This window comes from Oncorhynchus masou, chromosome 3 (genome assembly GCF_036934945.1).
Source record: "Oncorhynchus masou masou isolate Uvic2021 chromosome 3, UVic_Omas_1.1, whole genome shotgun sequence".
Taxonomy (NCBI): Eukaryota; Metazoa; Chordata; class Actinopteri; order Salmoniformes; family Salmonidae; genus Oncorhynchus; species Oncorhynchus masou.
Genome location: NC_088214.1, coordinates 38,133,353 through 38,146,981, shown reverse-complemented (window position 1 = coordinate 38,146,981; position 13,629 = coordinate 38,133,353). Strand labels below are relative to the sequence as shown.

The window sequence follows — 13,629 nt, the reverse complement described above, 5'->3', positions numbered from 1 at the left end:
TTGCATTATCCCCGTGGGCTAGCACTTGCCAAGCTCACTGCCAGCACAGAGCTAACCAAAGAAAAATGTGTGGTATCTTCCTTCGGTGTTGGGAATCTCTCTGATCGCAGCACTGTCCATTTAGAACAACCAAGTCTAGATCGAGAGGGAAACGGTGTCTGACTGTGGCAGACACAGGCGGCAGGGAGTGCCCACCGTCCCGGCCACCCTGTTACTTCAAGTCGCCTCCCTTAGCTGGTAACAGAGCACACAGCAACCTGGTTTAGCTGGGGAAGCTTCCACATGCCTCAGCCCAGGCAGACAAGACATTTGATACAACCAAAGCCCCAATTCATCCCCTGGTCCCGTAACTCAGACCCAGCTGAGGTGAGAGGAAGCCATAAGAATTCCATGTTTGCCAAGGGAACCTGCATGCACCATGAACTAGGGGAACAGTGTCAGCCATGGGCAAGCCACTGTTACTGACACCGTCCCTTCTTCTCGCACACAAGCTGACCCGAGTGGGGGCAGTCGGAGCATGCACCGCGTCAAGACATACCAGACAACAAAACGCCAGTATAGCCTTCGCTGCTTTGGTTGCATTAGCCATCGTAGTAAGCCAGGCTAAACAGGCAGAAGAATAACAGAATCAGTACGAAACTCACAAAACCAGTTCCAAAGATTTAGCACACAACATTTAGGAGGATGAGCCATGCCCTCCTAAAGTGGAATAGTTAAGTTGGAGCAAAGCCTGATAGATTTTGCATTCCCATGTTTATTTTAAAGAGTACGTGAAACTTGTTCTGCTCATCTCGTGGTGAAGAGAGGAAGAATTGCAAACTCCCCATAGATGTGTGGTACTGAGTTGACCGACTGAAAGAGAACCAGCAGACACTGTACCCCTCAGGACTTTGGTATTGGTTTAAAGTGTGTTGTTTGTGTTGTGTTGTGTGTTAGGACCTCAGCGATGAGCTCCAGTCGCCGCCGGTGATGTGTGTGAACGGTCCTGAGGACAAGATGTTCCGGAGCCAAAGCGCAGATATCACACTGTCTTCTGAGAAGGAGCGCATTAAAAAGATGCTTTCTGAAGGGTAACCCACTTATACACGCTCTTGTCCTCAACGTTTCACTCAAGCCAGGGTTCGTTTCATTGTCTGAAAGTACACCAAATGTTTTGTGGAAATGTTCTTGGTCTCAAACCCGACTGTTCCATTTTAGAAGGTAAGATAATTGGTCTGGATCTCAAAGGTTCACACACGAAAACAGAGCTTTGGTAAAGAGGATTTTCCAGTCGTTGCTTTAGTTCTGATGGCCTGTTTTGATTACGCTTTCCCCATTGAATAGAGCTGCTTATGGGACACATGGTCCAGACAAGAGCAAGGGGGAGTGTAAGCAAAGCTAATGTGCTGACTCACACAAAGAGAGAGAAGGTTGCATATTACCCTGCTATTCAGTGGCCCATTCTACTCACTCTGCTTTTGTCCCTGTTGCCCATTACACTGTTGTACATTATCACTACACAATGCAACTTTTATGGTTGCTATGGTGAGTTCTAACGATTGGATAATCTCTCGCTTTCTAATGGTAAAATTACATGGCATCTAAGGGCACAGGATCATGGAGCAGGAACATATTTAATGGACCAATTTCACAAATTTTACCCAAGAGTTAAAGGATAGTCTTGGTTACCGAGCGTTATCATTAAGCCCTTCTCCACCGTGTAGTGAATGTCCCCTCAAATCTGTTCCATTCCTGAGAGGTCAGATGGTGTTTGCCTGAGGTCTCGTACGATGTCTTGCAGGTCTATCTGCGAGATGAACCTGGAGGCAGAGCTCTTCACCCTGCAGGACAGTAACTCCAAGCTGGTGGCGGCGCTACATGAAGCTAACAATAACGTGGAGCAGTGGAAGAAGCAGCTAGTTGCCTACCAGGAGGAGACCGAGAGGCTACGAGACCAGGTGAGTGTTGTCACGATGAAAGATCCACAAGATCGCTTTGCTTTCTTTGATCTAGAACTATGGACGCCATTGTCAGATGGGTAAATCCATTTGAATTCAATCACTTTTTGACAGCAGCCCTTTTGATTGAAACAAAACGTTCCATACATGTTTGCCCATGGAAGAAGTGGTCAGAAAGGGACTTTTTGGACCTGAATGCCAAAACATTAAGGAGATCAAGGTGCTCAAAGTTTTCCCGTTTTGAATAAACCCACCATATCATGTGTTCATCACTGGAAAAGATAAACGGTTGAGTTTGATATAATTTAAAAACTTCTAAACATGGTGGTCAAACTATTTTATAGTTTATTGATAAAAATGTTGTTGTTTTTTATATTATGTCATTTTATTTTTACCTTCTAATATCAATTATCTAAAAACACATAAACTTCATAACTTCATATTGAAATATGTTGTAGCTTAGACCCTATTTCACGTCATTTGTGTTTTTTGTGTTGTGCCCGCCATCGGTTGAGACACAACGTGCTCTTGAATACACGATGGGTGCATTTCAATCATAGAAATAGGATGCATAGAATGGACCTATCCCTTCAGACCACTGCAATTTATCTAGTACACCATTTGATTGAAATTGTAACTTCTAATTACTACCACAATGGCTACCCACTGTCGAATGTCAATTTAAATGGTCATGTGTAATCTATCTATATTCCCAGATATTCCCATTCAAGTCAACATTGAACATTCTGATGTCTGGACCTCCAACCATCTTTGTGGTACCATTTGAACATTTGTCAGCCAAAACATGACACTCACCCTGTATTCAAGATCATGTTGTGTCTGATGGCAGGCAAAACACAAAAACCTCTGATAAAATAAGTAAAAATAGGGTCTAAACTACAACATGTGCAAATATGAAAAGAAACAATGGACATGCATGGAAGTGATTAAATTCAAATGGAGTTCCCACAAATGATGAGTGGACCTAATCTCAGTGGAATCATGGGTAAATGTTAAAGTTCAATGTAATTACGCAAGTGCATGCAATCGTTCAAGAAAACAGAATTGTGAAAAATACATTGGTAGAATGTAAAGATATGTTACATTTCCGGTTGTACAATGTAAAGTACAATTAAATACATGACCATGATGAAGATTTGAAGTTATTTTCATTTGCTTAATACCTCACCTCACGTTCGCTCACACCATAAATATCTCCATTTGATAGTTAAGGTCACATCTAATTATCAACGCCAGTGCTGTAAAATGCTGCATCCAGAATCGAGACAGAAGGCGGTGGGGCCAGTGTAGCAGCAAAGCCTTATTCAAACATGAACAGGTGATGAGTCACCGCCGCTGATAATGACAACATTTGAAAGTCTCCGACATGCCCTTTCCCTGCCGGGGAGGTCATGTAAGTTTTGATTGGGTCATCGTTTTTCAGACAATGGGTTTTCGTTTTAGTCTTTGGAGAAAAGGGAAAGGACGCGTCTGTTGGTAGCTCACGTTGTCATCTTTTGACAACACTGGCCTTAAGAGGCTGCAGACCTTTTCCCTGAAGCTTTAATCGAGGTGTGTTGGTTGGTTTGGATTACAGGGCACCCCTTGCAGTATGTTAAACATGCTCTTTGCATGTTCTCACTATCCCACCTATGTTTCTAAGGCAGGGGGTGTCAAACAAATTTTGCCTGCGGGCCACACACATTTGGTCTTCACTGAGGTCCGGAGGGCTGCAATGAAAGTTGTGTTATAAACTCAGCAAAACAAGAAACGTCCTCTCACGGTCAACTGCGTTTATTTTTTAGCAAACTTAACATGTGAAAATATTTGTATGAACATAACCAGATTCAACAACTGAGACATTAACTGAAAAAGTTCCACAGACATGTGACTAACAGAAATGAAATAATGTGTCCCGGAAAAAGGGGGAGAGGGTCAAAATCAAAAGTAACAGTCAGTATCTGGTGTGACCACCATCTGCATTAAGTATTTCAGTGCATCTCCTCCTCGTGGACTGCACCAGATTTGCCAGTTCTTGCTGTGAGATGTTACCCCACTCTTCCACCAAGGCACCTGCAAGTTCCAGGACATTTCTGGGGGGAATTGCCCTAGCCCTCACCCTCCGATCCAACAGGTCCCAGACATGCTCAATGGGATTGAGATCCGGGCTCTTCGCTGGCCATGGCAGAACACTGACATTCCTGTCTTGCAGGAAATCACACACAGAACGAGTAGTATGGCTGGTGGCGTTGTCATGCTGGAGGGTCATGTCAGGGTGAGCCTGCAGGAAGGGTACCACATGAGGGAGGAGGATGTCTTTCCTGTAACGCACAGCGTTGAGATTGCCTGCAATGACAACAAGCTCAGTCCAATGATGCTGTGACACACCGCTCCAGACCATGACGGACCCTCCACCTCCAAATCGATCCCGCTCCAGAGTACAGGCCACGGTGTAACTCTCATTCCTTTGCGGATAAACGCAAATCCGACCATCACCCCTGGTGAGACAAAACCGCGACTTGTTAGTGAAGAGCACTTTTTGCCAGTCCTGTCTGGTCCAGCGACGGTGGGTTTGTGCCCATAGGCGATGTTGTTGCCGGTGATGTCTGGTGAGGACCTGCCTTACAACAGGCCTACAAGCCCTCAGTCCAGCCTCTCTCAGCCTATTGTGGACAGTCATGAACACTGAAGGAGGGATTGTGCATTCCTGGTGTTGCTCGGGCAGTTGTTGTTGCCCTCCTGTACCTGTCCCGCAGGTGTGATGTTCGGATGTACCGATCCTGTGCAAGTGTTGTTACATGTGGTCTACCACTGCGAGGACGATCAGCTGTCCGTCCTGTAGCGCTGTCTTAGGCGTCTCACAGTACGGACATTGCAATTTATTGCCCTGGCCACATCTGCAGTCCTTAATACCTCCTTGCAGCATACTTAAGGCACGTTCACGCAGATGAGCAGGGACCCTGTCAGTAGAAAGGCCTCTTTAGTGTCCTAAGTTTTCTTAATTTCCTACTGTCTTTAAGCTGTTAGTGTCTTAACGACCGTTCCACAGGTGCATGTTCATTAATTGTTTATGGTTCATTGAATAAACATGGGAAACCGTATGTAAACAGTTTCCCAAAGATCTATGAAGTTATTTGGATTTTTACGAATTATCTGTTTTTGCTGAGTTCATTTCCTTGCCGTCCAAATTAGTAAACTTTCCTCTATCCATAGTTTTGGGAATTTTCTATGCTCGCTGACTATCCAGCTTTCGTTTCTGCGATTGGTAGCAACATGGATAGAGTGAAGAGATTGTGTAAATCTAGATCCAATATAGTTCCGATTTGTTTTTTTGTCATTTCAAATGTAGACTGAGGTTGAACCACACACAGACCGCATTGAAGTTTGACACAAGCTCTCAGGCAGGGTTTCCCAAACTCAGTCCTGCGCGATTCAATTAACCAACTCAAACTTTTCTTATCAAGGACCCCCAAAATAGTAGATCTCCCTACTAAGGTTTTTTTGTTGTTGTAATATATATATATTTCCACATATTTTCATGTGTAGACCTATAGGCTATAATATTGCTTTAATGAGTAGTAAATAATACAGGCTTCATACAGACATTGGTATGTCAAGTTCAAGGACTTTTTCAAGCACTTCATTGTAATATTCAAAGACCTCAATTATATATATTGTTATAGGCATAATACAACAACAACAACCAAACCTCGGTTTTACTAGTCCAACGCTCTAACCACGAGGCTACCTGCCGCCCCATTAATAAAGTCTATGTGGCGGTAGCAGTAATCTCACCTTCGGCATTTGAGATGTTGGGTCATTGTATCGTGTTTTTAAAACAAGCAAGTGACCAAAAATGAGATTCCTATTGTACTGTAACGCTATGTATGAAAAGTTAAAGCCAACATTCGATGTTGTCCTCATAAGAACCCCACATGGTTTTTACAACAACAACAGACCAGCACAGCATCCATCAATTGAGCAGCAGGCAAAACCTGATCCTAAATGAAATCACTGCATAGAAAAAAATATGATTGTCAGTGGCGGTGGATAGGAGAAACAGAAATATAAATAATATTACCCGACTTACAGGTATGCTATAATAAAACCAATATTTAATTTATCGAAAAATATAAACAGAATTTTTTTTTTTTTTTTTACATTTTTCCGTGAACCTCCCCAGTTTGTAAACCCCTGCTTTAAGGCATTATTAGTCTGAATGCAGATAATCTCATCCATATGTGGCTTAGAGAGTACACATGGATTCCCATTTTACCTCTCACCCCTGAGATGTATTTGAGAAAGTATATAATACTGTTCTTAATGAATATTCTGTGACGACTAGACAAGTGCATGATGAGACATTCTCCAATGCATCATTGCTAGCTGGGCCCAGTAAATGTAAAAGCTTTATCTATTTTTTCCAGTTCTATGTCATCAATATCTGTTCAGGGTCGCTGGCTGCTAAGTACTGAGTCACTAGGGGATTTGCTGGCTCCAAGCCTGTTTGTGAAATCCTTTGGATTCATCAACCTTTGGATTCAACCACTTCAATGGTTTGAGTGGTGCAAGCTTATAATGTCTAGCCAGAGAACATTGATCTCCACAATTATTTTACCACTTCCTGCAGTGTTTCACTGCACTGTGGATATACATCAACAGTCCCAGACGACTTACGGTCCTCCCCGTCTTTACGTTAATCGTCCTCGAAAAAGGCAAGCCATCCAGGTCTAGTGGACCAAGATCTCTCGCTTTTTTGGATCTGAATTGGGCGACCAGGTGGCTGAAAATGGTTCACGTCTCCTGGGGGTGGAAGAGAGAGGGGTTTGTAGGACAGCGATATCCTACTTTCAATGCCCTAGTTAGGAGAAAAATGAAAAATCACCAGAGGGAGCTGGCAGCTATCTGCCCCCCCCCCCCCCCTCCAACATACACAGTTAAAAATAATCCAGCCTCTCTCAAGGCAGAGACCTTTTAGAGGTCTCTTTTTTAGTTTAGCTCCTATTTTACAGGCTGAGTTAACACTGCAGTGAGGTTTCAATTCCCCGTTACCTGATCATGGTGGTGTCTCTGTCCTTGGCTGGCGCAATAAAGGCAGCAGCCTTGGCCATGGTAAAGGGGGATCAGGGGGATGTTGTATGCTGTGTGTATTATTGAGACCACAATATCTGATCCTCGGAGGAGGCATTATGCCTTTGACTTCATCATCCAATGAGAGATATTTACTTTGTTAACTACTCTGTACTAGAGCTTTGTTGCTTGCCAGTTTTTGCAATTGGGGCTCTGTACTGTTGTATATGTTTCATGTGTATGACTTATTGTTTGGTTAGCAAGAGATGCTGCTTTTTTTGTATGTCTATGAACAGTATTTTTAGGGGGCATTGCTGTTACTTAATTGGGTTGAAGAGGGATAAGGGGGTTGGAGGGGGAGGTATCCTGCGGGAATTATCCAGGTTGAAAGATGGCAAGGTTCCTCACTTTTCCTGTATAACCAAGGACATTTTTATCCACAGATGGGGGAAAGGGTTTTGTATTTTCCTTTACCTGCAGTGTGGTAAAACAAAGCCAAACGCATGGATTGTTCTCAATAACCTGTAAATATCAGGATGTAGGATGGGACAAATCGAACAACTTCAATGACTAACTTCAATGACTAAGGGGCGGGGGCGGGGGATATCACCTAATTCACTGAGAATAGATTACATAGGATGAAGAAACAATACTGCGAGCCGCAGCCCCATACTACTTGTCAGACACAGAGAACTGATACTATAAACGTGCTGTTGGGGTGGGATTGGCGTGAAGTGTGGGAGGTCCGTGAGTAGCTTTTGACCATTCCTTTGGATTCCTCATGTCTAACCCATTGTTAGAAAAAAGTTAGCTCCAAATCGGATGTTAGATACTATATTTATTGAATGTTATATGAATCCTATACATTAAACTGTCCAATATGCGTGCAATACAATTAGCTTATATTTCAACCAAATAATGTTGCAGTAAAGCTAATCTTATATGTTTCCAACAACAGAAATCGTTTCAGAACAATCTGAGATGGTGGGTGTCGAAATCCTCTTTCTTGTGCTTTTTGAGGTGGAAAGACCCTATTAAAGAGAAAAGATTCTGAAGGATTTGAATGACCACAACTGTGAATACACTGTAAAATGGCAGGGGCAAGCTGTAAAGACCAGGGATAATTCCTTTCTGGACTCAAGTATAGTACCATTCAGGAGTGCAATCTATAAAGTGTCAACAAGAAAGTTGGACCCAGGGGTCCTGTCACACATGTCACAATAACATTCCCGCTCCCTGTAGAGATCTGACAGGAGCTGCAGTTTCAAGTCTATGATCATTTCCCCTGGTCGTGACTGAAACCTCTCGTCTTTTGGCAGGTGACTGATCTGGAGGCACATGGCGGACACGGCCCTAGTGACACACTCAAAGACGAGTTGACTCGTTCTCTGGAGGAACTGGAGGCCCTGCTCAAGGCTAAAGATGAGGTCAGGGGGGCAAGATACACACAGGGGAAAAGGGAGGTATTGTAGGTACATTTATATGCCCTCCGGCAACAAGTGTAAGGCTGTTCTACTCATGCTTATGGATGAGGGTAGGGGGAGACATTTCTCGATCAGACCAAGGCCGAAAGTATCTGAGTTTAAATGTTTTAAATGGGATTTTATACCATTTTATAGATGGAGAACATAGTCTTATCACAAAGCTGGCAATTGAGATCAAACCTGTGAACCTGTAACCTTCCTTTGTTTTGTGGTGCTGACGGCAAATGTCCTTGGGCTAACTTGTGAATGATCATGCTTGTTTTCCAGGAAATCCACATTCTGCAGCACAAGAAAGAAGAATACCATGAGATGGAGCAGGAGAGAGAAGAGGCCATACACCGATTACAGGTAGACCTGCACACTGAAGACGGCGCATTTGGTAAAACCTTGCATGAGCAAGAACAAGAGACTGAAAAAGACTGAAAAACAGCTTCTATCGCAAGGCCATCAGACTGTTAAATAGCCATTACTAGCTGACTACCACCCAGTTACTCAACCCTGCACCTTATAGGCTGCCGCCCTATGTACATAGACATGGAATCACTGGTTTAATAATCACTAGTCACTTTAATAATGTGTACATACTGCTTTACTCATTTCATGTATATACTGTATTCTATTCTACTGTATTTCACTCAAATGCCACTCCGACATTGCTGGTCCTACACAACCGTTCAAAAGTTTGGGGTCACTTAGAAATGTCCTTGTTTTTTGAAAGAAAATTTGTAAAAATTGTCCATTAAAATAACATCAAATTGATCAGAAATACAGTGTAGACATTGTTAATGTTGTAATTGACTATTGTAGCTGAAAACGGCAGATTTTTTATGGAATATCTACATAGGCGTACAGAGGCCCATTATCAGCAATCACTCCTGTGTTCCAATGGTACGTTGTGTTAACTTATCCAAGTTTATCATTTTAAAAGGCTAATTGATCATTAGAAAACCCTTTTGCAATTATGTTAGCACAGCTGAAAACTGAGTATCTGGAGCATCAGCATTTAGGGGTTCAATTACAGGTTCAAAATGTCCAGAAACAAAGAACTTTCTTCAATAGTCAATTACAACATTAACAATGTCTACACTGTATTTCTAATAAATGTTATGTTATTTTAATGGACAAAAATTAGCTTTTCTTTCAAAAACAAGGACATTTCTAAGTGACCCCAAACTTTTGGACGGTAGTGTACATATTTCTTAATTCTATTCTTTTACTTTTAGATTTGTTTATTGTTGTGAATTGTTAGATATTACTGCAGTTGGAGCTTGGAACACAAGCATTTCGCTACACCCGCAATAACATCTGCTAAATATGTGACCAATACAATTTGATTTGAACAACAAGCAAGTAGGATGCTCTGGTTTCTCAGGAGATGGAGATGCGTAACCTGGAGTTGGAGCGGCGGGTGCAGAACGTGGAGCAGAACCTGTCCGCCTCCCTGGAGGAGCGGGACCGCACGGAGAGTGAAGTGCAGAGGGCCATCGAGATCCTGGACGTCAAGATATTTGACCTGAATGACCTTCGGCAGAGCCTGGTCAAGCTCATTGACAAATAGTGTGAAAGAGAAGAGGATGGGTCTCTTAGGGATGGCCAAATGCAAAGAGAGGAATTTGGAAAAGAGAACGAGCTGGTCCTCTCTTGCTGTAAAGCACAACACCACTTCTGCTGTGGGAAGATGGCTGCTCTGGGTCCTTACAGCAGCAGCAGCATCACTGTACAGCTTGTTAAGCGTAGGTTGTGGTGTTACCTAGGCAGTGTGTCTGCTATGTCCGATGTTGTGCTGTAATTCATGTTGCTGTCTTAACATTCAAGGCAATAATCTAAATGCTTGACTGTTCATTTGAGATTAGGAATATTGTCATGAATGAGAACAATAAGGAGATCATTAGGTGCTTGTAGATATAGTTTTCATACTTTTGAAATCAACTGATTTTATACAAAATTGGGAATGTAATGCTATAATGAGCAAAGTGGATGATCTGTTAATTCTCCAGTGAGATGAGATAAAAAATGGTTTTGAGAGATCTTTCAGTGCAACCAAACTACGTATTTGAAAAGAAGCAGTACACAATGCAGAAAATATTTTTTATTTATTTAAATGTGGTTGACAGCTATCACCTCATCCAATTAGAATACAACAAGAGAATTGGTATTGAAGAGGAAAATAAATTTGCCTAATTGACAAATTATTCACCTTTTTTTTATACAAAGCAAAGTTAGTGAAAGTGTCAAGAGGCCGAAGGTTATGCCGCCACAGTGGAGTTGACCTGTGACATGTTAACGATTCATGTATCCAATAAACTAAAACACATGCGTCAAAGAATGAGCGATCTGTAAAGAAGCAAGGATTCACGGTACTGTTTTGGCGCGTCAGCCGTCTCCGGGTTTGAGTTGTAGATATAGAAATGTGTTGCATGCTGGTAGTAGTGCGATACAAGAGGTATGAAGCATGAGGGTATCTTGAATTCCTGTGAATGCTCCATCCATCTAAAGACACCAAAGAGAGTTGAGTTCTCAAAGTAAGAGCTTTTGAAAGCTTGACTCAGCTTCTCCTGTGTTCATAGAATGTTAAACTAAAGCTTAGATTAGTCCTGGTAATTAGGTAGATTATTTAGGCGATAAGAATTACATGTAAGTGCTTGCTCTTGCAATAAATCAATGTATAAATTAAGATTTGAGCGGTTGTCTCTAGCCAGATTGTCCAGTAATGAGATTTAATTGATAGAAATGTATCATTGACACTTGAATCAATTCATCTGATCAGTGGTTATTTCCCTCCGGCATCTACCAGTAATAGCAGTAGGTGGGGCTTAATGTTTAGCTTAGAGACAATACTATATGCCTTATGTGAGTGGCTGTATTTATATTTACTGTTAAAGAATGCCTGATGAAATTGCAAGTTTAATTGCACATATGATATTTAGATCAAGGCACACAAGTGGAGCAAAATGTTGCATTTTTAATGAACCTTGTTCAAAGAAATTGTAAAAAAAATAATAATAAAGGACATGGAATAATCAGAACATTTGTCTTGTTCTGTATAGTAAGTCAAGGTTTATGGCAGCATGAATGACAGTCCTCCCCTTTTCCAATTCCATTTTTTTATTATTGAAAACATTGACAAAAGAGAATGCTAGTTTACTTCAGCTTCTTCTTGGGGCGCAGGTTGCTGGTGTGCCCACACTTTTTTTTGCGGCAGTTGACTGCACGGGGGTGAAGACGTGCATAGCATCTGAAATGCAGAGAGCACCAACATCAATGATAAGACCCCAAGCTCCACACAGACATGGATCAGTAGATGGCTGCGACTTGGTGGACATTTTATTTAATCTTCAGTTAAATGGAAGCAGACATACTTGCGGCAGATCATTTTGTCACAGTTGTATTTCTGCGCCAGCTGTCTCAGGGAAGGCTCGATGATACCTCCTCTCAGACGCAGGACGAGATGAAGAGTGGACTCTGGGAAGCAAAGTGGTGACACGTGAACAAAATTACACAGTATTCGACACTTTACACTGTTTTCCATGGAGTCACAAAATGTGTTTCTAAAAGTTGGACATTTGAACTGACATTGTATTTATATAAACATGTCAATAATGTAGGAGACAATAAACCTGCTAATATGTGATCTGTGAATATTACAGCATGCATACCATTAGACAGAAGGTCCACATTTTCCCATGGACTATGAAGAGATGATATAAGCCTCAATGCCATGATTAGGGTAAACACTGAAGACTGAGCAATTGTCCGTCATGGTCTGAACAAACAGCATTATTGATAATTGGATTTGTCAAGTAGTACCTTTCTGAATGTTGTAGTCTGACAACGTGCGGCCATCCTCCAACTGTTTGCCAGCGAAGATGAGTCGCTGTTGGTCAGGAGGAATACCTGAAAAGGTAAGCAGCGCAAACATAAGTGTGTTTGGCAGAAACCATCCACATGTACCCCAAATTAAGTAGTTGCCCATCTACAAAGATCTAATGTGGATTTTAGAAGGATTTAGAGAGGGAAAGCCTGGGCTCTCCAACCCTGTTCCTCTCCTCCTGTAGGTTTTCCCTCCAACCCCAGTTGTAAACTAAATTGAGTCGGTTTTATCAACCAGTTAATTATTAGAGAAGGGTGCGCTAGATTGGGGTTGGGGTGAAAACCTACAGTACAGTAGCTCTCCAGAAACAGGTTTGACAGCCCTGGGGTAAGCTTATCCTAGATCTGGGCCAAGCAACGTTTGCTGAGATTGATTTACCTTCTTTGTCTTGAATCTTGGCCTTCACATTCTCGATAGTATCACTGGGTTCCACCTCAAGGGTGATGGTTTTACCCGTCAAGGTTTTCACAAAGATCTGCATTTTTGATGGCTGTAGTAGAAACAAGGCGGGGTTGCATTTATTAAATTGACAGTAGTTGCTTGTTTCGCAAACATAACAAGGACAGTTTCCTAGAAAAATATTAATCCTAGTCCTGGACTAAAAAAAATGCATGCTCGAATGAGAATATCTACTTAGTTTTATCATGCGTCTGTCTGGGAAATAAGCAGGCTACTAGTTTCATACATCTAGCGTTAACGTTACTAGTTAACGTCAGCTAGCTAATGAAAAACTGGCAATGATTGTCAGCTTGGTCCGGGCTGTTTAGTTAACTACGTGTCTGAATAACGTTACAGTAGTTTATTTCACCAGTCACTCGTCTGATAACTATTCCTAGATAACATGATTATCATGCTTTATATATTCGTAATATGGCTGTTGGCTTAGCTCATTTGGAAATGGCACACTGGGCCACGGGTGTTAGCAAGCTAGCCATCAGCTAATGTTAGCCCACTATCCACCTGTTCTCACACTCAGTGGAGCTATCAACCAGTCCGTTTAAGATATCTAGACACATAACAGCTGATAGCCGATCCTCAACATATAACGGGGGCTATATTGACTCTTTAGCTAGCTGGTTAAACAACTCACCGTCAAACACCACTGCTGGCTTCAGGAGAACAGAACATCAGGAACTTGAACGAGTTCTTCCTTCTAACATATAGTTAGTTATCATAGTTATCGCCATCTACTGGTCTGGAGGATTATTGGCGCCTTGACCACCAGACATGAAATGATTGCAAATTGGGATGGCTGATCATAGTGTTG

General features: G+C 42.1%; 2 protein-coding genes across 3 annotated transcripts in view; one reads left to right on the top strand and one right to left on the bottom strand.

The window, feature by feature from the left end:
• LOC135516006 (homer protein homolog 3) overlaps positions 1–10,680 on the top strand; it is a 33,321-nt gene extending 22,641 nt beyond the window's left edge. The window contains exons 7-11 of one of the 2 annotated variants that reach the window (XM_064939956.1): positions 937–1,070; positions 1,781–1,937; positions 8,327–8,434; positions 8,759–8,839; positions 9,864–10,680. In XM_064939956.1, the coding sequence (XP_064796028.1) occupies positions 937–1,070; positions 1,781–1,937; positions 8,327–8,434; positions 8,759–8,839; positions 9,864–10,049 (666 nt within the window). In that variant the 3' untranslated portion in view covers positions 10,050–10,680. Of the gene's footprint in view, positions 1–936; positions 1,071–1,780; positions 1,938–8,326; positions 8,435–8,758; positions 8,871–9,863 lie in introns of both variants that reach the window. The other variant, XM_064939965.1, reaches the window with a different exon arrangement.
• Positions 10,681–11,578: 898 nt separating this feature from the next.
• On the bottom strand, positions 11,579–13,546 carry LOC135516016 (ubiquitin-ribosomal protein eL40 fusion protein-like). Its single transcript, XM_064939977.1, has 5 exons — positions 13,453–13,546; positions 12,741–12,852; positions 12,299–12,385; positions 11,851–11,953; positions 11,579–11,726 (listed from the first exon to the last, which is right to left on the bottom strand). The coding sequence occupies exons 2-5, from the start codon at positions 12,841–12,843 to the stop codon at positions 11,633–11,635; spliced, it is 387 nt and encodes a 128-aa protein (XP_064796049.1). The 5' UTR covers positions 12,844–12,852; positions 13,453–13,546; the 3' UTR covers positions 11,579–11,632.
• Between the last annotated feature and the right edge of the window lie 83 nt (positions 13,547–13,629).

What these genes read in the sequence shown, in the direction of transcription:
- LOC135516016 (XM_064939977.1), bottom strand. Translation starts at nt 12,843, where the DNA reads ATGCAGATCTTTGTGAAAACCTTGACGGGTAAAACCATCACCCTTGAG. An exon ending in CAAGATTCAAGACAAAGAAG is followed by an intron (nt 12,386 to 12,740) that starts GTAAATCAATCT and finishes TTACCTTTTCAG; the next exon opens with GTATTCCTCCTGACCAACAG. An exon ending in GACAAAATGATCTGCCGCAA is followed by an intron (nt 11,727 to 11,850) that starts GTATGTCTGCTT and finishes TCTGCATTTCAG; the next exon opens with ATGCTATGCACGTCTTCACC.